Source organism: Ranitomeya variabilis, chromosome 2 (assembly GCF_051348905.1).
Source record: "Ranitomeya variabilis isolate aRanVar5 chromosome 2, aRanVar5.hap1, whole genome shotgun sequence".
In the NCBI taxonomy this organism is placed as follows: domain Eukaryota; kingdom Metazoa; phylum Chordata; class Amphibia; order Anura; family Dendrobatidae; genus Ranitomeya; species Ranitomeya variabilis.
In genome coordinates this window covers 841893953-841917995 of record NC_135233.1, presented here as the reverse complement: position 1 = coordinate 841917995, position 24043 = coordinate 841893953, and the positions used below count along the sequence as shown (strand labels likewise).

The window sequence follows — 24043 nt, the reverse complement described above, 5'->3', positions numbered from 1 at the left end:
GTAAACAATACACAACAGTTTTTAAGGCTGAGCAAAAACAACTGCCGGACACTGCTCCGCTGTCCACATTCGTACTCTGTGGGAACTGTACTAAAGCAATGCGAACTTCAGTTCCAGTTTGGTCTGGCTGCCACAGAGTTCTGATATGCACAACAGACTAGTGCCCTGAAAATCACTCTGCTCAACTAATGGTTCTACAAGAAATATTTTGGGACAAACAAATAAATAAATATACAGATGTGGACAAAATTGTTGGTACCCTTCTGGTAAAGAAAACCCCACAGTAGCCACTGAAATAACTTGAAACTGAAAAAAGTACTTTCCAATTTATAAGTATGTCAACTAACAAAACCAGACATTGGTTTTGAATTAAGGCTCAACAGAAAATAAATAATGAAAATGGCCTGGACAAAGATGATGGTACCCCAACTTAATATTTTGCAGAGTTGCAGAAACCATTTGTTTGCAGCGATTGCTTCAATGGGATTTCTGAATCTGTCTACAGGTATTTTGGCCAACCTCCTCATGTGCAAGCTGCTCCAGGTATCTCAAGTATGAAAGTGCCTTCTTCAGACTGCAGGGTTTAGCCCCATACATACATGTTCAATAGCATTTATATGAAGGCTCATAGAAGGCCACTTCATAAAAGTCCATTGCGTTGCTCTTAGCCATTCTTGGATGTTTTTAGCACTGTCTTTTTGGTCATTATCCTGTTGGAGGACCCATAACCTGCGATACAGATAAAGCTTTCTGACACTGGGCAGCACATTTCGCTCCAGAATGCCTTGATAATCTTGGCATTTCATTGTACCCTGTAAGGATTCAAAGACATAGCAGCAAATCAGCCCCAAAACAAAACCAAGCCGCTTCCATGTTTCACAGTAAGCACAATGTTCTTTTCTTTGTATGCTTCTTTTTTGCCTCTGTGATCATAGAAGCGACTAGAAAAAGCTTTACGCTTTAAACATTAAGGTTTATGGCAAGTCACATCTGTACAAAGGTCATTTTCCCAGAAGAATGTGGCTCGTTAGGGTATGTGCACACGTTGCGGATTCCATTGCGGATTTTTCTGGGCGGATTCTGCAGAATCCACAGGTAAATGACCTGCGTTCTACCTGCGGATTCCGTGCAGATTTTGTGAGGGTTTCGCCTGCGTTTTTACACCTGTGGATTCCTATTAGGCCGGGGTCACACTAGCGAGATTTACGGACATATGAGAGGCGCAAAAACTACGTATTGCACACGGACCAATGATTCTCTATGGGGCAGCTCCTATCTGTCGTATATTTCTCAGCCGTATTTTACAGGCGTAGAAAATCGCAGCATGCTGCGTATGTCAGCGTACTGCGCAAAAAATCCGCCAATGAAAGTCTATGGGGGCGAGAAAAATACAGATTACACACAGACCAACAGTGTGACTTGCGAGAAATACGCAGCGGTGTTCTCTAGAAAAGCCGGTAATTCAGTGCGGTGTACAGTAAAATCACACTGACAGGTTAGAATAGAATAGCTACAATATGAACTCGAGCGTGGGAATTTTCCTCAATATTTTCTCACGCTCGAGTTCACATGAGGTTATGCCAGTAGGGGGCGCAGCACCGTAAGTCTAGGTAGCTACGTTCCCCTGCTTCCCATTCATTCCCCAGATTTTACAGATAGGAGCACAGCTGCATTAGCAGGCTCCTGGCTGTAAAATTATTTAACCCCTTCAGATGAATTTACATCGTGGGACGTGACTGAACGCCGGAAAGGTATAGTATATTGTTGTTTTTTTATTTTTCCTTTTTTACAGAACGAGGGTCGTCATTTGGATTAAGAGTATAATAAACTATTAAAACACCATGTGTCTTTATTTCAATAAAATACTTTTTTCCTAATGTGTGTTTATTTATCCTTTTACTACTATTGGATTAATAATGGATAGGTGTCTTATTGACGCCTCTCCATTATTAACCTGGCTTAATGTCACCTTACAATATCAAAGTGACGTTAACCCTTTATTACCCCATATACCACTGCTACAGGTGAGTGGGAAGAGAGGCTAAGTGCCAGAATAGGCGCATCTTACGGATGTGCCTTTTCTGGGGTGGCTGGGGACAGATGTTTTTAGCCGAGGGGGTCCTATAACCATGGTACCTCCCTAGGCTATTAATATCTGCCCTCAAACACTGCCTTTCCCACTCTGGCGGAGAAAATTGCGCGGGAGCCCACAACAGTTTTTTCCGCTATTTAACCCTTTATTTTAACAGCTAGAGCCCCCAAAGTTTGCACACACACACACACACACTACTAGCATTAGTAGTGAGGAATATGCAAAAAAAAAAAAAAAAAAAAAAGGGATATGAAATGGTTTACTGTGAGCAACCATGTCTCATATCCTGTCGGGTTTGGGAAGGAGATAGCAAAAGACGGCAATTGAATTACCGGCTATTCTGCTATCTAGCGCTGTATGAAATATATATAATATATAAATATATATATAATATACACATACACTGTGTTCCAAATTATTATGCACAAAGAGTTTAGGAGTGATAAGGTTAGAGTTTTTTTGTTTATCATTTAAACTCATTGATGGTGATGTGTGTCAGGGCTCTTTATATCACTGAAAGCAATTGCAGATACCTGTGCACATTAGTTTGGCAGATGTGTCCAAATAAAGGCAAGACTACTTAAGAAGGCTGTTCCACATTATTAAGCAGCGTACATTTTTTACCAAAATGGGAAAGAAAAAGGATGTGTCGGCTGCTGAAAAGCAACAAATTGTGGAGTATTTAGGTCAAGGCATGACTACAATCAACATTGCCAAGACACTTCATCGTGATCATCGCACAATCAAGAAGTATGTAGCCGATTCCCAGCACACACGTGTTCGTGCTGATAAGGAAAAATTGAGGACTCTTTCCAACAGGCAATTGCGTAAGGTTAAAAGAGCAGCTAAAAAAATGCCTGGTCATAGCAGCAGACAAGCTTTTGAAGCTGCTGGTGCCTCCAACGTCCCCAGAACAACAAGATGCAGGGTCCTTCAGAGGTTTGCAGCTGTGCGTAAGCCATCCTGTCGACCACCTCTATCCACTGCACACAAACAGTGGGCCAAACGATACAAGAAGACTGACTTCCAAACTGTTTTGTTCACCGATGAGTGCCGTGCAACGCTCGATGGTCCAGATGGATGGAGTGGAGGATGGCTGGTTGATGGACACCCCATGAAAAAACGGCTAAGGCGCCAACAAGGAGGAGGTGGAGTAATGTTTTGGGCTGGAATCATGGGGAGAGAGATTGTCGGCCCCTTTATGATCCCTGAAGGGGTAAAAATGAACTCCATAATCTATGTAGAGTTTCTAAAACAACACTTCCTGCCATGGTTCAAGAGGAAGAACCGTGCTTTATGCAGCAAGATCATTTTCATGCATGATAATGCACCGTCTCATGCTGCAAAAAACACATCTGCATCTCTGGCTGCTATGGGCATAAAAGAGGACAAACGTGTGGTGTGGCCACCATCTTCCCCTGACCTCAACCCCATTGAGAACCTCTGGAGCATCATCAAAAGGAGTGTCTATGATGGCGGGAGGCAGTTCACATCTAAGCAACAGCTCTGGGAGGGGATTCTGTCCACATGCAAAACTATTGAAGCAGAAACCATCCAAAAACTTTCATTTTGTAATAAGTTGATAGTGCTTATAACTTCACAATTGACCATTTTTTTGTTCAAAATAAAAAAAAAAAAAAAAAAAGGTTGAAAACTCTGCTGTGCATAATAATTTGGAACATGCATTTTAAGTGGATTTTTTTTTTTCTTTTAAAAGATACTGTTTTCACAGACAGTTTGTTCCAAAACATTGCAATTATACTAGAATAGTAGAACAATGACTGCAATTCAGATAGGTAATTTGGAGAAAATATGAGGAAATATTATTTGCATAATATATAAAACACACATACATACATATATATACACACACACACACACACACACACACACACTAGATGGTGGCCCGATTCTAACGCATCAGGTATTCTAGAATATGTATATAGTTTATATATGAAGATTTTAGTATAATACATTGAATACACATTGTCGCTGATTGTTCGCGGTTGGCCACGTAGTATAAAGCATAGCCACGTAGTATATAGCACAGCCCACGGAGTATATAGCACAGCCCACGGAGTATATAGCACAGCCCACGGAGTATATAGCACAGCCCACATAGCATATAACACAGCCACGTAGTTTAAAACAGCCCACGTAGCGTATAACACAGCCCACGTAGCGTATAACACAGCCCACGTAGCGTATAACACAGCCCACGTAGCGTATAACACAGCCCACGTAGCGTATAACACAGCCCACGTAGTGTATAACACAGCCCACGTAGTATATTACACAGCCCACGTAGTACATTGCACAGCCCACGCAGTACATTGCACAGCCCACGCAGTACATTGCACAGCCCACGCAGTATATTGCACAGCCCACGCAGGATAAAGCAATGTGGGCATCATATCCCTGTTAAAAAAAAAAAAAAGAACTAAAATAAAAAAGTTATATACTCACCTTCCGTTGGCCCCGGAGCCAGGCGAAGCGGTTACCGACGCTCTTCGCGCACTCCGGTCCCAAGAGTGCATTGCGGTCTCGCGAGATGATGACGTAGCGGTCTCGTCATCATCTCGCGAGACCGCAAAGCATGGAGCAGTCACCGGAGCGTCGCGAGGAGCGGGGAATGCCTGTTCCTGATCCGGGGGCCGACGGACAGTGAGTATAACACGATTTTTAATTTTTTTTAACATTAGATCTTTTAACTATTGATGCCGCATAGGCAGCATCAATAGTAAAGTTGGTCACACAGGGTTAATAGCAGCGGTAACGGAGTGGGTTACCCGCGGCATTAACCCTGTGTGAGCGCTGGCTGGAGGGGATTATGGAGCGGGCACTAACTGCGGGGAGGAAGGAGTGGCCATTTTGCTGCCGGACTGTGCCCGTCGCTGATTGGTTGTGGCCGTTTTGCCACGACCAATCAGCGACTTGGATTTCCATGACAGACAGAGGCCGCAACCAATGAATATCCGTGACAGACAGAAAGACAGAGACAGTGACCCTTAGACAATTATATAGTAGAGATTAATTCCCTGCAGCCACCTTTACTACACAAAAAGATGACTGATATGAAGGTGGAGGAGGGGATGAGAAATTGGATAACTGACTACCTATCAGATCGGCCACAGTTTGTACAGATGGGAGCAGTTGTGTCAAGCAGATTACTCAGCAGTGTAGGTGCCCCACAGGGAACGGTGCTTGCGCCCTTTCTATTCACACTGTATACATCAGACTTTCAGTATAAATCTGATCTTTGCCACCTTCAAAAATTTTCGGATGACTCCGTGGTTGTGGGATGTATTAGGGGAGATCAGGGGGATGAGGAATACAGAAGGGTGGTGTCGAATTTCGTGGATTGGTGCAATGGTAACTATCTACAACTAAATGTTAAGAAAACTAAGGAGTTGGTGGCCAACTATAGAAGGATTAAGTTGGAATGCTTACCGATCACTATTGCTGGGCAGGAGGTAGAGCAGGTGGATAGTTACAAATATTTGGGGGTCCATTTGGATAGCAAACTGGACTGGAGATGCCACTCAGAGTTTGTCTACAAGAAGGGGATGAGCAGATTGTATTTCCTAAGGAAACTGAGGTCTTTTAATGTGTGCAGCAAAATGTTAGAAATGTTCTACCAGTCTGTGGTGGCAAGTGCCATCTTTTTTGCAATCATATGCTGGGGTAATAGTGTGCGGGCCTCTGATGCTAATAAGCTGAATAAGATTATCAAAAAGGCAAGCTCTGCTGTGGGCTGCAATCTGGACTCTCTTGAGGAGGTAGTGGAGAGAAGAACTCTGAAAAAGTGTATGGCAATCATGAACAATAATGCACATCCACTATATGAGCTATTCATGAGACAGAAGAGCACCTTCAGTAACCGGCTAATACTTGTGAGGTGTAAGAAGGAAAAATATAGGAAATCGTTTGTGCCAACTGCGATGGGAATGTACAACAATAACATTAGGGTTAAATCATCAAGGTGAATGTCTGCTTTATTCCTTCTACTTTTCAGTTTACCTGCGGTGTATGTCCTATTCTAATGTATAATGTCCTTCTGTCAACTACACTGTCATGTCAATTAAGTAATTCATTTTATGATTCTTATGATGTAAGTTGTGCTGCTGTGATACCAAATTTCCCACGGGATCAATAAAGTGTATCGTATCGTAATATATATATATATATATATATATATATATATATATATATATATATATATATATATATATATATATATATATATATATATATATATATATATATATATATATATATATATATATATATATATATATAAATAAGACAGCACAAAAAAAAAAAAAATAGAAAAAAAAGGGCTTTAATGCCTGAACGGCGTGGCGACGTTTCGGATATATTTATCCTTGAAAAAGGATAAAGATATCCGAAACGTCGCCACGCCGTTCAGGCATTAAAGCCCTTTTTTTTTCTATTTTTTTTTGTGCTGTCTTTCTTTTTTTCATCTATTACCAAAGACCATTTCAACAGTGGTTGGGAAGACGCTGCACTACAGTTTGGTAATATAAGATGCTGTTCCGATTTTGAAATATATTATATATATATATATATATATATATATATATATAAAAAATATATATATATATATATATATAAAAAAAAAAAAAAAAATATATATATATATATATATATATATATATATATATATATATATATATATATATATATATATATATATATATATTTATTTATTTTTTTCATGAATATTTGAGCCCATAGATCCATTGTATGTCCGTTTTGCAAGACGGTGAGAAAGTCTCGCTGTACGGATGCCATACGGATTACATACGGAGGTTTACATGCGCAAAATACGCTGCCACACCCTGCCTACGGATGACATACGGATCACTATTTAGGGAACATTTCTGCTTATTGCGCATGTAAAATACGGACCGTATTTCCCTACGCTGAGTGTGACCCCAGCCTTATGGAGCAGGTATAAAAACGCTGTGGATTCCGCACAAAGAACTGACATCCTGCTGAAAATAAACCGCTGCGCTTCTGCACTGAATTTTCCCAGTATGTGCACAGCGGATTTGGTTTTCCATGGGTTTACGTGGTACTGTACACCGAATAGAAAACCAATGTGGATCCGCAGGGCCAAATCTGCAGCCAAATCCGCAACGTGTGCACATACCCTTAATATGCATTTTTGCAAATTCCAGTCTCACTTTTTTATAATTTGCTTTCAACAGTGGTTTCCTCGTCAGTTGTCTTTCTTGAAGTCCACTTTGGCCAAAACAGTGACGGATGGTGGGATCTGACACTGACACATCTGACACTGTGGGAGTTCATTTCTAAACTTTTCGAAGGTTATTCTGGGAGGAAAGTTATCGGTCTTTTCAATTTGTCATCAATTTTACTCTAGTGGCCAAGTCCAGGGATACAGTCCCATACACCTTAAATTTCTTAATAATCTGGGCAACTGTAGTAACATGAGCATCAAGCTGTTTGGAGATGGTCTTATTGCCTTTACCTTTAACATGCTTGTCTATAATTTATTTTCTTTCCAATCTCCTGGGACAAAGCTCTCCTTTGCTTTGTTTCTTCCATATTCAGTGTGGTACCCACCACGATACCAAACAGCAAAGTGACACTATAAATAGGCAGATTGACTGATTACAAAATCTGTAATGTTAATTATAGCATGCACCTTACTTTAACGTGTCCGTACAGTCAAATTTCTCTCAATTTTTCCTAATTGTACCATCATTTTTGTCCAGGCCATTTTAATGATTATTTTTCTCCTGATGCACAAAATAGCAAAGTCTGATTTTCATTAGTTGATATTGAAAATTACTTTTGTCAACATAAAGTTATTTCAGTGACCATTGCAGGTTTTTCTACATATATACACAGTGCATACAGCACAGAAATAGCAGGAGAACCACAGGGACTTGGCCCCATTGTGCCCATTAGCTCTGTATTTCAGAAGATTTTCCACATCTGTTAGTGTACGATTGACGCTATAGAAACCCTATAACAATAGTGAATAAGGGATCACAAACCCTTTACAATACTGCAAGTGCAGTGCCCAAATGAACACTGTATCAGATTCTTCCAGAAAAACAAATTACATAGCATATATACACACACATTTAGTCACATTTAAGTGATAGTGTCAAAACCAACAAGGACAAAGGGAGCTCAGTGTGATGCTTTGTGGTGGAAAGCCAGTTCATGAAACCCATGTTGGAAACAAAGATGTTCATGTGAATAGCAACGTATGCAAGCAAATGCAATAATTGAAAACATACATTCTCTATAGGGCACGTGTCTCAGCAAGTTGTGCCTCCTGTCTGCCACTGATGGGCTTGACCCGCCCTATCACAGCATTGCACTAATTGGCATAATGCTGACTTGAGGCTAGAACCCAGGATCTAGAATTATGTGATGGTTTAATACTTATGAGACCTCTAACTTATGGAGTTATAAGTGTTCTCACACAAAGTTAAATTTAGCTGAGCTACAGCATTGTATTGCAAAGCGAGGGTCTGTGCCTAAAATAAGGTCTAAGCAACAGCAGCTACTGGATCTTGCAGCACTAGATTGTGCAGTATTCATAGAGGTAAATGTATATCATTATGTTTCCACCAAGAGGAAGGAACTCATGTAAATGTCCCCACGACAAGTGTCACCAAAAATCAGCTATATGACATCTAATGATAGGGGTTTTTTTTAAGGATATTCAGGTGTTCCTACTTTGCAGATACCAGAATGGCATTGAAAATTTCTGAATTTCCTTAAACCCTTAGCAGATTACTCTATGATATACAATATTCACAAAAAAAGACTTCACATTTTAGACTGATAATAAATTCAGGTTGTATGCTATAAACTGTAGTGTCTCACCTTCCCCAGATGTAGGGACCGTACAAGGTTTCTGCAGCTTGAAGCCACTGTTCTACCCTGCCTGCCAGTTTACCCACAGCCATAGGCAGCACACAAGGTTCAGCCCATACTCGACTTCTATGAGAAATAGAAAATTAAACAACGATTAAGACAAGTACAATATTTTTTCACACTATAAAAAGTGCAGTTTTCAGCGAAAAAAACAAAAAAAACCTTGCCAAAAACTCCCCTTGGTTTATAGACTGAAGTGAGAGGGGGTCTGACAGCACCAGACTCCCCGGAATGCCTCCTTGATGATCGGCAGAGCGCACAAAATGCTCTGCTGATCATTTGGAAGCCTGTCAGAAAAAAAGTCTGCCGACATTGGGGCAGAACCTGTCCTCTGGAGGAGACGGATGCCTTTGGCTTATGAGGCTCCGTGGAGAGGTGTGGAGTTTCTTCTCCCAGTTTTTGAAGCCGTCACTCATTGACATGATCCTGACGTGAAGCTGCCACTGTCATGAGACGAAAGCCTTAGTGACTGCCTCTACTTCCCTCCTGGCTGACTCCAAAGTGCCTTTCACACTATATAGATCCTCCAGCACAGGAACTGTTCAGCCACCTTCCCTGTTGCCTCCCCCAATCTTAAAGTTCATGTCAAGCAGAGGCCTTCCCAGCGTCGCCACTTTGAATCGCTATGTCTGCTAGGACCTACAAATAAATAGCTTGTGAGTGTCACTGCATGAATGGCTTTTCTGTACTGGTCTACTTTATTATGCCAAAATTCTGAAAGACAACAGCTTAGCCGCTCACCATTCCAAACACTTTGGATATGTTCACAAGTTGCGTTTTTCCTAGCTTTTTTTTTCTGCGGGCAAAACCTGCTTTCTGGGTAGTAAAGCAGGTTTTGCTGTGTTTTTTTCCTGCCTATTTGCCGTGTTTTTGTTGTCTATTGAGCATGTTCATAAAGTTTAGTGGCCCCTTAAAAAATCATAGTGTAACTTCCTTGAGGCTTTTGCACCTAAAACATAGTAAAACCCGATATCCGCATTCTGCTGGGTTTTTTCACTTACTCATTGCTTTCTACGCGTGAAAAATGCTGAAAGAAGGGACTTGCTGCAGTTTGCAAAAATGTAGCAGTTATCCAAGTCAATCAAGAAAAAAAAAAAATTGTGTGTGCAGGAGATTGCAGAAATCTCAAAGCTTTTGCTGGTAATAGTAAACGCAGCTTAAAATTTGCATATAAAAAACGCAGCAAAAATGCAACGTGTGAACATAGAGTGGGTCTTACAGTCCAAAATTACAGCAAATGTCACTGCTATAATTTTGCTGCAACAAGAATGACTCTTACCTGGGACCGATATCAGCTGGAAGGAGATGACCGGCAGTCAGAGCCACCAGATAAGCAGGAACGGGATGCTCCATATAGAATTGAAAGATGCCCATCTCTTCAATGTAGTAACTGTGTGTGCAGCTCATGAGGACCCGGATTCCAGCAGGTGCCTAGGAAAGACATTAAAATGAGTGGTCACATTGCATTTTGAAAAACTATGCCAATTATGTGTGTAGTGTAAAGACCAGTAAAAGAGTGAAGCAAAAGGATTCATGTTGCCTTGGTCCGGCATCCACTTCGGTCCTCGGTGGAAACTGGACCAGGGCAATCTTCACTTTTGAGGCCAGAATCCTAGCAATGTCACAAGGTGCGCCACACAGGGCCCAGTTATTGCCAGTGGCACCCAGGATACCAGTTGCAGAAGTGAAGACTACCCTGCAGATCATTAATAAAATATTAAGGATACATAGACCCATTATCTTTACTGTCAGAAAAATGTAGATTTGTGGAAGTACCATATATATTTGATCATATTCAAACTATTAACACTATTTTCAAGCTTCTTAAACGTTGAGATTAGTGTGTATACTCATACACTCTAGATTTGAACAGTTAATTAAGCGTATCACAAAGCAAAAACAGACGGTAAGTATATCCTGCCCCTAAAAACCCTATTACAAACAATATAGGGCAGTGTGGTTCTTCAATCTAGGCTTGTAAGTGATGAAGTAGCATATACACTCACTGGCCACTTTATTAGGTACACCTGTCCAACTTCTTGTTAACACTTAATTTCTAATCAGCCAATCACATGGCGGCAACTCAGTGCATTTAGGCATGTAGACATGGTCAAGACAATCTCCTGCAGTTCAAACCGAGCATTAGTATGGGGAAGAGAGGTGATTTGAGTGCCTTTGAACGTGGCATGGTTGTTGGTGCCAGAAGGGCTGGTCTGAGTATTTCAGAAACTGCTGATCTACTGGGATTTTCACGCACAACCATCTCTAGGGTTTACAGAGAATGGTCCGAAAAAGAAAAAAAATCCAGTGAGCGGCAGTTCTGTGGGCGGAAATGCCTTGTTGATGCCAGAGGTCAGAGGAGAATGGGCAGACTGGTTCGAGCTGATAGAAAGGCAACAGTGACTCAAATCGCCACCCGTTACAACCAAGGTAGGCCTAAGAGCATCTCTGAACGCACAGTGCGTCGAACTTTGAGGCAGATGGGCTACAGCAGCAGAAGACCACACCGGGTACCACTCCTTTCAGCTAAGAACAGGAAACTGAGGCTACAATTTGTACAAGCTCATCGAAATTGGACAGTAGAAGATTGGAAAAACGTTGCTTGGTCTGATGAGTCTCGATTTCTGCTGCGACATTCGGATGGTAGGGTCAGAATTTGGCGTAAACAACATGAAAGCATGGATCCATCCTGCCTTGTATGGAGCATCTTTGGGATGTGCAGCCGACAAATCTGCGGCAACTGTGTGATGCCATCATGTCAATATGGACCAAAATCTCTGAGGAATGCTTCCAGCACCTTGTTGAATCTATGCCACGAAGAATTGAGGCAGTTCTGAAGGCAAAAGGGGGTCCAACCCGTTACTAGCATGGTGTACCTAATAAAGTGGCCGGTGAGTGTAAGTCACTATGATACAATCATAGACATGAGTACAGAAAGAATACCATATACACATGAATACTTCGATACAATGAATAGCTATCACCCAGTCACCAATATGTATCATAGACAGATCATGAGTCACAACGCTCACATAGGACAGTATTATAAGCATGCATCATAGAGTCATGTCACCAGTCATCTGTAATAAGCAATCATATATAGAAATAGATGCTATGTGCAAAAAGAAAAAAAAAAGAGCATGAACCGCACATCCCAAAATCATACGTTGATCTAAAGCCGCTAGGCAAAAATTTAAATACTGAACATGAGGTTTTCAGTTTAACATTCTGATCAGACTGTATGAAGCCCACTGCCCCTTCACGGCAAACCTCGTAGTGGGTCCTAACGCCCTAACGGAGCGGAGCCGTGCGGCGACCACCGCCGCAGCGGCCATGCACCAGCAGGGCGGACGGCCTGTTGCCCCACAGCACCCATGCTGCGAGACTGAGTCCCCAAGACTCCAGACCGCGCCGCCCCACCAGCACAAAGCCACAGCAACAATGGCCGCCACACAGCACCAGCACCAAAATGAAGGGAGCATTTAAACTCACCTTCCTCCAGCTCTTCAGTGAGAGCCAAAATGGGCTAGACCCCTTACTTTGCAGTCTCCTGCTAATTAAAATCACCTGAGCCAAATGGGAGGAGTGCTGGTCCAAAAAAAGAGACAAGTACATGCTATGTGCAAAAAGAAAAAAAAAGAGCATGAACCGCACATCCCAAAATCATACGTTGATCTAAAGCCGCTAGGCAAAAATTTAAATACTGAACATGAGGTTTTCAGTTTAACATTCTGATCAGACTGTATGAAGCCCACTGCCCCTTCACGGCAAACCTCGTAGTGGGTCCTAACCCCACACTGCAAAGTAAGGGGTCTAGCCCATTTTGGCTCTCACTGAAGAGCTGGAGGAAGGTGAGTTGAAATGCTCCCTTCATTTTGGTGCTGGTGCTGTGTGGCGGCCATTGTTGCTGTGGCTTTGTGCTGGTGGGGCGGCGCGGTCTGGAGTCTTGGGGACTCAGTCTCGCAGCATGGGTGCTGTGGGGCAACAGGCCGTCCGCCCTGCTGGTGCATGGCCGCTGCGGCGGTGGTCGCCGCACGGCTCCGCTCCGTTAGGGCGTTAGGACCCACTACGAGGTTTGCCGTGAAGGGGCAGTGGGCTTCATACAGTCTGATCAGAATGTTAAACTGAAAACCTCATGTTCAGTATTTAAATTTTTGCCTAGCGGCTTTAGATCAACGTATGATTTTGGGATGTGCGGTTCATGCTCTTTTTTTTCTTTTTGCACATAGCATATATAGAAATAGAGCATTCAATAAGGTTAGTGACTACCACAAGTCATATGCCGTAGTGCTTGAACCACACTTCCCAGTACCCTGAGGATCAGACGGGGCGCCGGCCCAGGGCAGCACATATGTTTTTAATTGAACATTACCACTAGATACTGATACTGTCAAGACAGGATGTTTTCAACATTATCTTCTTTCAGAAACTCCACACAAAGAGATAATATTTTAGATAAAATTTGAAGAATACAATACACGGAGTATTCACTTTCATTGCATTGCCTATTAAGCTTCTTAGAGTAACTAAACTTTATTTTTTTTTTTCATTTGTTGTAATAATTTTGACCTGCTTGGAAAGTTATACAACTTTACAAGTCACTTTATTTGGGATCTGTTTTCATTTTCAAGGGGCTTCCAGACCCCTGCTGTTCCCCAGTCCATTTGCCTGTCTTGAGCAGAATTGATATAAGAATGTACTCAGAGTATAGGTGATGGCAGTGAAAGGATCAGCACCAGTCTCCTCCGCTGAGCATTCTCCTTATCAGAACATCCTTCTACAGTGGGCTTTTCCCCAGAATGATGCCTCATACGTCTGTGAATCACGTACGTGTTCCATCAGTGGTTTTCATAAAGAGAGCACATACCCATTATAGCCTATTAGGTTGTTCACATGTCCGTGGTTTTTATGAGGACTGATTGGTCGACCTAAAAATCAGAGACACGTTCATTATTGATCCAAGACACAGCCCAAAATCATCGACAGCACTCATATGCTGTCTGCAATCAACACTGCAGTATATAGGAGAATCTTTGCAGTTTAGTTTTTTTTTGTTTTGACTATCATTAAAAAATCACCGATAAAACACTGAGGATAAAAACGGCAGACCAAAAACTAATGAAAATTATACCCAATGCCGATCGTAACTCCTTGACCCCAAGCCTGTTTTCACCTTCATGATCAGGCCGAATTTTACAATTCTGACCACTTTCACTTTATGTGATAATTCTGGAACGCTTCAACGGATCCTGATTCTGAGAGGTTTTTTGTGTGATATATTGTACTTCATGATAGTGGTAAAATTTCTTCTATATAACTTGCGTTTGTGATAAGAAAGGAAATTTGACAAAAATGTGGAAAATCTTGTAATTTTCAAACTTTTAGTTTTTATGCCCTTAAATGAGAGCGTTATGTCACACAAACTAATTAATAAATAACACATCCGCACAATTTTTGGAACCTTATTTTTTTTGGTTAGAAGGGTTAAAAGTTGATCAGCGATTTCTCATTTTTCCACCAATTTTACAAAACCATTTTTTTAGGGACCACCTCACATTTGAAGTGACTATGAGGGGCCTATATGACAGAAAGTACCCAAAAGTGACACCATTCTAAAAACTGCACCCCTCAAGGTGCTCAAAACCACATTCAAGAAGTTTATTACCCCTTCAGGTGTTTCACAGGAACTGAAGCAATGTGGAAGGAAAAAAAAAAAAAAGAACATTTAACTTTTTTTTTTTTTACAAAAATTTTACTTTTAGACCCATTTTTTCAATTTTCACAAGGGTAACAGTAGAAATTGCACAACAAATTTTGGGTTAATTTTCTCCTGAGTACGCCGATATCCCATATGTTGGGGAAAACAATGGCAGGGCTGGAAAGGGAAGGAGCGCCATTAAACTTTTTTAAAGGAAAATTGGTTGGAATAGAGATCAGATGCCATGTCATATTTGGAGAGACCCTGATGTGCCTAAACAGTGGAACCCCTCCCCCACAAGCGACCTGATTTTGGAAACTAGACCCCCTCAAGGAATTTATCTAGATGTGTGGTGAGCACCTTGAACTCTCAGGTGCCTCATAGGAGTTTATTACGTAAAGCCGTGAAAATAAAAAATAAAAAAACACACACAAAATAAAACAAAACATTTTTTCCTACAATAATGTTGTTTTAGCCCCAATTTTTTTCTTTTCACAAAGGTAACAGGACAAAATGGACCCCAAAATCTGTTGTGCAATTTCTCCTGAGTAAGCAGATACCCTATATGTGGAGGAAAACTTCTGGTTGGGCGCACGTCAGGGCTCAGGATGGAAGGAGTGACTTTTGCAATGCAGACTTTGATAGAATAACTAGCGGGCGTCATGTCGCGTTTGAAGAGCCCCTGATGTCCCTAAACAGAGGAAACCTCCTACAAGTGACACTATTTTCGAACTTAACTAGTGTTTTCCCGGTATGTGAATTTTATAATGTGGTGGCATTTATGTAAATTGTGTAGAGTGCTTCAGATTGTAGAATTAAAGCACCACTCCAGCAGTGTTTTTTTATTTTTAGTTTTTACCACTGGAGTGGGGTCACTAATCTAAGTTTCCTGCCCCTAGTACTATACTCACCAGCTGCCATGTTTATCTGTGACGCTCCAGTCGTCTTCTGCACGTTGTGACCTCCTGGATCTTTCCAGGGTTTGCTGGGTGATCCAGAAGCCACTATTCAATGCAAGTCTATGAGAGACAGAACAAGGCACAAGGCCAGAACAAGGCTGCCATAGACTGACACTCGGAGCATGTGACCTTTACCACCAACTTCCAGATAGCCTGAAGTGGTGGTCACAAGGTGGTGGATTGCGACTGGAGAAGTGCAGGGAACAGCTGAAAATGATGGCTGGTGAGTACAAGACTAGGGTTAGGGAACTTACATTAGTGGCACCATTCCAGTGCTGAAAGAAAAAAAAAATATGCTGGAGTGGTGCTTAATATGCGAGCAAAATAAATAACTGTCTAGATGTTCCACAGACACCTCACACACCAGCTGCAGAAAAAGCACTGGAAACAAGCTAATCTGACCTCTCAAATAATATCTAAGAAGCCAACTGGACTCGGGCCATGGAAAAGATCAGATATCAGTTAAAGGGGCGAAAGCACTGAACTAGCACGAAATGTGAGAACTTCCATTACATTACAAAATACACAACAGAAAAACAGCAGTGAGGTAGTGAGTCATATATATATATATATATATATATATATATATATATATATATATATATATATATATATATATATATACACACACACACATATACATACATATATATATTACAGAATATAAACAAACAGCCATGTCAATAGACCACTCTTAGGCCATGTGCCCACGCTGCGGATTCCGCTGCGGAATTTTCCGCAGCGGATTTGATAAATCCGCAGTGAAAAACCGCTGCTGTTTTTACTGCAGATTTATCGCGGTTTCTAGTGCGGTTTTCTGTGGGTTTTCACCTGCAGATTTCTATTGGAGCAGGTGGAAACCCGCAGCGGAATCCGCACAAACAATTGACATGCTGCGAAGAATAAACCGCTGCGTTTCGACGCATTTTTTTCCGCAGCATGTGCACTGCGGATTTCATTTCCCATAGGTTTACATTGTACTGTAAACTTATGGGAAACCACTGCGGTTCCGCAGTGAAATCCGCAGCGTGTGCACATACCCTTACAGATTGACCAAATACTTTACCAGAGTGGCCAAAAAGTCAGTAATCTACTGGTTAACTGAAATTACTGGATAGCACAATTCCTGCTAAAGCAACAGAAAAGCCACAGCGTAATCTCACATATTTCTCTTAATTGTATGTGCAAACTAAGGCTCCGATTCATCAAGACTGATGATTTTCTCGCTGGTCTTGATGAGGGGAATACTGGAGTCAGACAGTCCCGATTCATGAACCAGGCACATCTGACAAGTGGGGTGCAACAACATGTGCACCTTGCCACAAACCTTACTCCAGTCAGGGACTAGAGTACGATTTGTGGTGTAAAGAACGTTGCAGCTCATCATGAATTTGACAAGTGGGGTTAACACACCCTGTCTCACCCCAGCTCTACTCATTTTGTCAGGGCTGGGTAAAAGTGGTGTGAACTATAAATTGAAAAATTTTAAACGCAGCCTTGCGTCGCACCAACATTTTTCATCGATTTTTAAGCACAAATTCTGGCATAAAAGCTTTGATGAACCGGGCCTTTAGTCTTTTGCTGAGCTTTTGGAGGAGTTTGGTGTTTTTGAGGAGGATTTTGGAAACTTTACAAGCTATTTCTGCTCCAAAAATTATAAAAAAAGAGACAATCAAAACACCCAGTGTGCACACACCCTTTACAATACGAAGGGAGAGAGTCACAGTGACATATGGATACATTTACACACTATGGATTTCCAATCCGCGCTACTGCTACTATAATAAGCCACAGATTTTTCCAGATACGAAAGCACATGGGAAAAATCAGGACTTACCACGTTTATAATCCTGTTACCTGCTGATATTGAAAGAAACTGCTTTATAAAAATATCCAAATTTTATTCCATTTTGATTGAGAAAACAGAATGTCGTATTATTGGGTATATTCCATAGAAAACAACTGACGCGTTTCTGGCGAATAAACGCCCTCAGACAAGATGGAATAAAATGTGGACATTTTTATACAAGGAATTGGGATGTGCAGATTTTTCCAGACAAAATCTGGGTGGAAAACCAGCCACAAGTGTCCTGTCTATAGTATAAGGCGAGTGTCATGCTGTCGTTACAGTTCAGTAGGTCAATACATTAAGGTATATAGGCAGCCATTTTATAAACTTCTAGGATACTTGGCTCCGCACAATGTCTCTGGCAGAGAGCCTGATTCCAGCCATGTATCACTTACCAGTCTGCTTGGTGTAGTTAGGATAGAATCCCTGTTTTCCCTGCTGTAGAAGGGTCAGAATGCGGAGCTGTGTATAACCAGCCCACAGCCCTGATTGGCAGCTTCCGATGTACACTGTCAGCAAGCTGCCAATCAGAGGTTACACAGATAAGACTGCTGCACACATGAGACTTAAGGTACCGTTACACTAAACAACTTACCAACGATCACGACCAGCGATACGACCTGGCCGTGATCGTTGGTAAGTCGTTGTGTGGTCGCTGGGGAGCTGTCACACAGACAGCTCTCTCCAGCGACCAACGATCAGGGGAACGACTTCGGCATCGTTGAAACTGTCTTCAACGATGCCGAAGTCCCCCTGCAGCACCTGGGTAACCAGGGTAAACATCGGGTTACTAAGTGCAGGGCCGCGCTTAGTAACCCGATATTTACCCTGGTTACCATTGTAAAAGTAAAAAAAAAAAAAAAAAAAACACTACATACTCACATTCTGATGTCTGTCACGTCCCCCCACCGGCGTCCACAGGGTTAAAACTGCTTTCGGCAGGAGCGCTTGCTAATGCTGCGCTGCTGCCGAGAGCTTCCCTGCACTGAATGTGCGCGCCGGCAGTAACAGCGGTGACGTCACCGCTGTGCTCTGCTTTACGGCCAGCGCTTTACGGCTGGCGCTGACACAGTCAGTGCAGGAAGCTCTCGGCAGCAGCGCAGCATTAGCAAGTGCTCCTGCCGAAAGCAGTTTTAACCCTGTGGACGCCGGGGGACGTGACAGACATCAGAAGGTGAGTATGTAGTGTTTTTTTTTTTTTGTCTTTTACAATGGTAACCAGGGTAAATATCGGGTTACTAAGCGCGGCCCTGCGCTTAGTAACCCGATGTTTACCCTGGTTACAAGTGAACACATCGCTGGATCGGCGTCACACGCCGATCCAGCGATGACAGCGGGTGATCAGCGACGAAATAAAGTTCTTGACTTCTAGCTCCGACCAGCAATATCACAGTGGGATCCAGATCGCTGCTGCGTGTCAAACACAATGAGATCGCTGTCGTTCTCGTTGGAAAGTTGCGGAGTGTGACGCTACCTTTAGTCCTGCAGTGAAAATCTCCTCCTGATAAAACACTGATTACATTAAAACTACAGCACATAATCCAGTAAGTGGAATCAGGGTATCTGTCCCTACATGATGCTGCTCTCAGATTCAATAGGAAAATCCTGCTGACAGATTCTGTTTATATTATAGACATCATCAGACTCAAAAATGTTATGTGTTATATGAGGAAAAGGTAGTAAAACAGCACAAAAAGTATTGTGCAGTTTGACTAATAGAAGAGAAGAATATATTGAAAATATAGTATTTGAATCTGACACAGATGCATCTGTCCTAGATTTCTGCCTAAAAGGAGATGTCCGCTAATAGACAACCACTGTTTAAAAGCTCCAGTCCGCTGTACAAATAGATAACAGTGCACACACATCCCCTGAACTGCCTCCAATCCCATGCTGTGTCTCCGGGCAGTCATGTCACACGGTTATGTTACCTGACGGCTGCCACCAACCAGCTGCAGCCTTTTCTACTCAGTCACAACACTGGAAGACACAGCGCTGTAACTGGAAGAATGGCGCCAGTGTCGGACTGAGGTGACAAGGGCCCACCAGTAACAATGACTTTGGGGGCCCAGTCTTCACCTGCAAGCAAGTATTATACTACCTTTGTTCACAAATTTACCTACATCTCTATATAATAATAAACTGGGTAGTTTGGTTAATGAATGATCAGATGCTGTTTTTTTTCTGAACAGAGTGAATCAAGTGAATTATGCCACAAGTACTGCTCATACAGTGGGGTTGGGGGCCCAGCTCTGCCCAGGCGCCCCCCGGGGTATTCCCCTGTAAGGCTGCCGTCACACTAGCAGTATTTGGTCAGTATTTTACATCAGTATTTGTAAGTCAAAACCAGGAGTGGGTGATAAATACAGAAGTGGTGACGTGTTTCTATTATACTTTTCCTCTAATTGTTCCACTCCTGGTTTTGGCTTACAAATACTGATGTAAAATCCTGACCAAATACTGCTGGTGTGACGGCAGCCTTACCCTGTGGGCCAGTCCGAGCCTGAATGGAGCCAATTTGCAGCTTTGTGCAGCAGACTGGAGCTAATCAGGTGTTGTCCAGGAGTGAACAATTTCTGTAACTTGCACCACATTTATGATGTGTGTTAGGCTACGTTCACATTTGCGGTCTGCGCCGCAGCGTCGGGCGCCGCAGCGTCGCCGCATGCGTCCCTATATTTAACATGGGGGCGCATGGACATGCGTCGCACTTGCGTTTTGCGCCGCATGCGTACCTGCGGCGCCCGCGTCCGGGAGCAGAGAACGCAGCAAGTTGCATTTTTGCTGCGTCCAAAATCAATGAAAAAAAAGGACGCATGCGGCGCAAAACGCAGCGTTGTGCATGCGTTTTGCTGCGTTTTTGTTTGCGTTGTGCGTTGCGGCGCCGACGCTGCGGCGCACAACGCAAATGTGAACGTAGCCTTAGACGGGTCCTGAGCCGTGCTTTACCGGGGTGAATGGCTTAGTATAGACGGCTTGGCTCCGTGAGAAAGGTTTTGACCGGAGAGGAGACACTGAGCACCAAAATTCGGCAAAAATGTTGGCGCAAAGTAAATCAACTAATATGTGATGTAGGCTAAAGATGCGCTAAACTTATGAAGCAGCAAAAGTCACTGTGATAAATTTGCAGCATTTTTCTATAGATTTAGACAATTTTAGCAAATCTGCTCCTTCACTGGTAGCAGCTGCCCGCATGCCAGACCCTACTCCATTCACATCTCCTCAATGCGGTCCTTCAGGGGGAAGGAATAGGAGCCTCATTCTAGTTATTGGTGGGTGTGCCAACAATCAGACCTTTATCATCTACCTTCATTGTGAGAAAAACATTTAAAGGAGCTTGTCTGTACAAACAAAAAATTGTTCAACCCAAGCACAGGCGCTCTGTGCACCATTGGTGTGGCAGGGAAGTTCACAGCTTTATCCGACTTATTCCCACCTCCATCAATGGCCACTTTTCTCTGCCATCTAGAGCTGTCAATCAAAAAAAGAGGAGGGTGGATAGAGAGGGAAAATAAGTAGGTGGGAAAGTGCACAGAAGGGTGCACCAAGTGCCTGTGCTAGGTGTGAACAGTCATTTTCTGCTGACAGACTCTTTAAAAAGGACTGTTGGCACAGAATGACTGCTCGCACCAAGTAGAGGCGCTCGGTGCCCAACAGCGTGGTGAAACACTCAAGTGCACCTTCCCACATCCCCTCGTCTTTGATAGACAGCTCTGGCTTCATATAGTCAGAGAAGGGCAGAGACAGGGGGCAAAGAAGCAGGTGGGAAGGTGCACCTAAATGATTGGCCCCGCCATGGTGCATCAAGTGTCTGGACTTTGTTTGAACAGTCATTCTGTGCTTTAAATGAGGTTGCAAAAGGAAATTATGGCATAAAATTACCATTGATCAGTCCAAGTGCTACAGCGTACCTTGACAGAGGCAGAGTAAGTACACTTCACAGCTGGCGTATCAAAGCAGGGGAAGAAAGAACGGTTGCAAACAGAGTGTCCTTGAGTGAAGACAAACAACTCGGAGCTTCCATAGGAGAGTTCAGGATCCAGCCACCAAACCTGATCACAGGGAAATGGAACGGAGGAGAGTGTAAGTAGTGTATCACAGGTGAGCTTCCCGAGCAGACTGCACAAGACCACCATCATAATGACAAATCAGCTGCACCCGCCCGCCACTGAGGAGAGCAGACCCCAACCATTGAGAACACTTCCCTAGACAGTAGGCTAGGCCAGACTCACCGCGGGACCCTCTCCGGTGACGTAGTGCACGATGACCTGGAACGTCTCATTGGTCTGTAAAGTTTCAGGCACAGTGATGGTGAGAGCTGAGCCGTAATCTGTCAACTCATCGACCCTAAAGTCCAAGGGAAAGCAGCAGGTGCAGTGAGGGGGCCCAGAGTCGCCGGCATTATGGATGCCACAGGGCTGGCTGAAAGTGCTAGGCATTTCCTCCATTCCAGGAATGTCCATAGGTGGGAAGTGAGGAGGGCTGACTGACGGAGCGCCCTCAAGGGTGGGAGAGACCAGAGGATCTGGTGACAAGGTGGAGCAAGAGGATGAGGAGTGGAAGGAGAGGTCAGCGGTGGGCGAATACGGGGCAGCTAGGGGGTTTAGAGATGTAAGAGGAGATGCTGAGGGCCGATGACCATTCACAATGGGGCCACCTGGTCCAGCGGGAGAACATGACAAGTCAGCCCCGGGGGACGTGTGGTTACGGGAAACGGACAGGTCAAGGGGCTCTGGGGTCACCGTGGGGGAGCAGTCCGGGGTGCCAGGCTCTTGTGCCACATACCATAACTGTTCAGTGGCTTGGGAGCTGGCAGCGGAGCGAGGTGGGCACACGCCCGGGGCCTCGCCAGTCCGGGGGTCCTCTTGGTTGGCACTCTGGGGGTATCTCGGACTGGCATTCTTACTTTGTCGTCCTCCCCTCCGGCAGCGCACAGAACTCACTCGGACCACCGGGTGCGTGTCCAGGACCAGGGCCGGGCCTCCGGGCACCAGCGGGCTGACCTCCAGCACCAGGCAGCCGGACAGGTCCCTGGTGTCCGGCCGCAGCTCCAGCCCCAGGTGGAAGTGGTGCAGGCGGTAGAGCTGGAAGCTGGAGGCGGACGCGGGGTCTGGAGGGCCCGGGACGAACGGCTGCGGAGGCTCCGGGACAGGCCCGGGGTGCAGAGGACGGCGGCAGCAGCAGAGCGCCGGACATGGCGCGGCCGAGGACATGCCCAGGACACCGGTCCGCAGCGTCTGCAGGCGAGAAATCTCTGCAAGCACCGCGTACACTATGTAAAATCCATGGGGCCCCGAGAGGCCTAATCCGGGAGGAGCAGTAAACACCGGCCGGCCCGGGACAGGAAGTGACAGAGGGAGGCGAGGCCTGAACCTGGTCAGCCCCCCCGGTAGTCAGCAATGGAACCGGTATGTGCTCGGGACTTCCCACACACCGAGGACTGAAGCCCTGTGGAACCGCACAGTGTAATTGCGGCCCTTACTGACAGCTGTAGAGTGGGGGATAGATCCCAGGGGGCGCCAGTGAGCTGACAGCAGCCGCTCATCACGTGACTGCACTGCGGAATGAAGGCTGCACTCTGCAGAATGAAGGCTGCACTCTGCAGAATGAAGGCTGCACTCTGCGGGGTCTTGTGAATGAGGCCCAGAGTAGCACATTTGGGGTTACAGACCTGCCTGACCCTGTGCTACATGTTAAGAAGGGAATTTGATGTAAATACCTGATCTATTGCTTAAATTGGGGTTTTATGTTTAACAGTGTTTAATCCTTTCACACCACAGCCCTTTTCCCCTTCTTCCCAGAGCCATAACTTTATTTTTCAGTCAATATGGCCATGTGAGGGCTTGGTTTTTTTTTTTGTACTTTTGAAAGACACCATTGGTTTTTCCATATCATGTACTGGAAAACAGGAAAAAAAATTCCAAGAGAGGTGTAATTACAAAAAAAGTGCAATTCCACAACTGATTTTTGTATTTTTTTTACCATGTTCACCAAATGCTAAAACTCACCTGCCATTATGATTCTCCGGGTCATTACGAGTTCATAGACACCAAACGTGTAGGCTCTTTTTTTATTTAAGTGGTGAAAAAAAAAATCCAAAGTTTGTTAAAAACAAAAATTGCTCCATTTTCTGAGACCCATAGCGTCTCCATTTTTAGTGATCTGGGGCTGGGTTGAGGGGTTGTAGCTGGATGCACATTGATGTAAGGGAACTTTCTCTTCTCTTGTGTCTGGTCACTTGACCTCTACGGTGTACACACATCACTGGATGTACTATTAGTCCTATGAGTTCATCTGTATACATAGCACTATGCACTTTATATTTATAGCCTATTCCTTCAACTGACTGTTACTATCCTAGTTACCTATTTGATAACAACAACATTTATTTGGTCTGCTAAGCCCCAGCTATTCTTAACTAGTATCTTGCTACCAATTTTTGAGAAACCGTGTTTAATTTTGCTACCTTTTAACTAATTTCTAATAAAATATTATATTTTATA

The 24043-nt window shown here is 43.6% G+C and overlaps 1 protein-coding gene across 1 annotated transcript in view; it reads right to left on the bottom strand.

The window, feature by feature from the left end:
• RNPEPL1 (arginyl aminopeptidase like 1) overlaps positions 1 to 22910 on the bottom strand; it is a 68320-nt gene extending 45410 nt beyond the window's left edge. The window contains exons 1-4 of the mRNA XM_077290152.1: positions 21773 to 22910; positions 21452 to 21592; positions 10314 to 10465; positions 8984 to 9100 (exon numbers count right to left, since the gene is read on the bottom strand). Coding sequence (XP_077146267.1) covers positions 8984 to 9100; positions 10314 to 10465; positions 21452 to 21592; positions 21773 to 22753 — 1391 coding nt within the window. The 5' untranslated portion in view covers positions 22754 to 22910. The remainder of the gene's footprint in view (positions 1 to 8983; positions 9101 to 10313; positions 10466 to 21451; positions 21593 to 21772) is intronic.
• Between the last annotated feature and the right edge of the window lie 1133 nt (positions 22911 to 24043).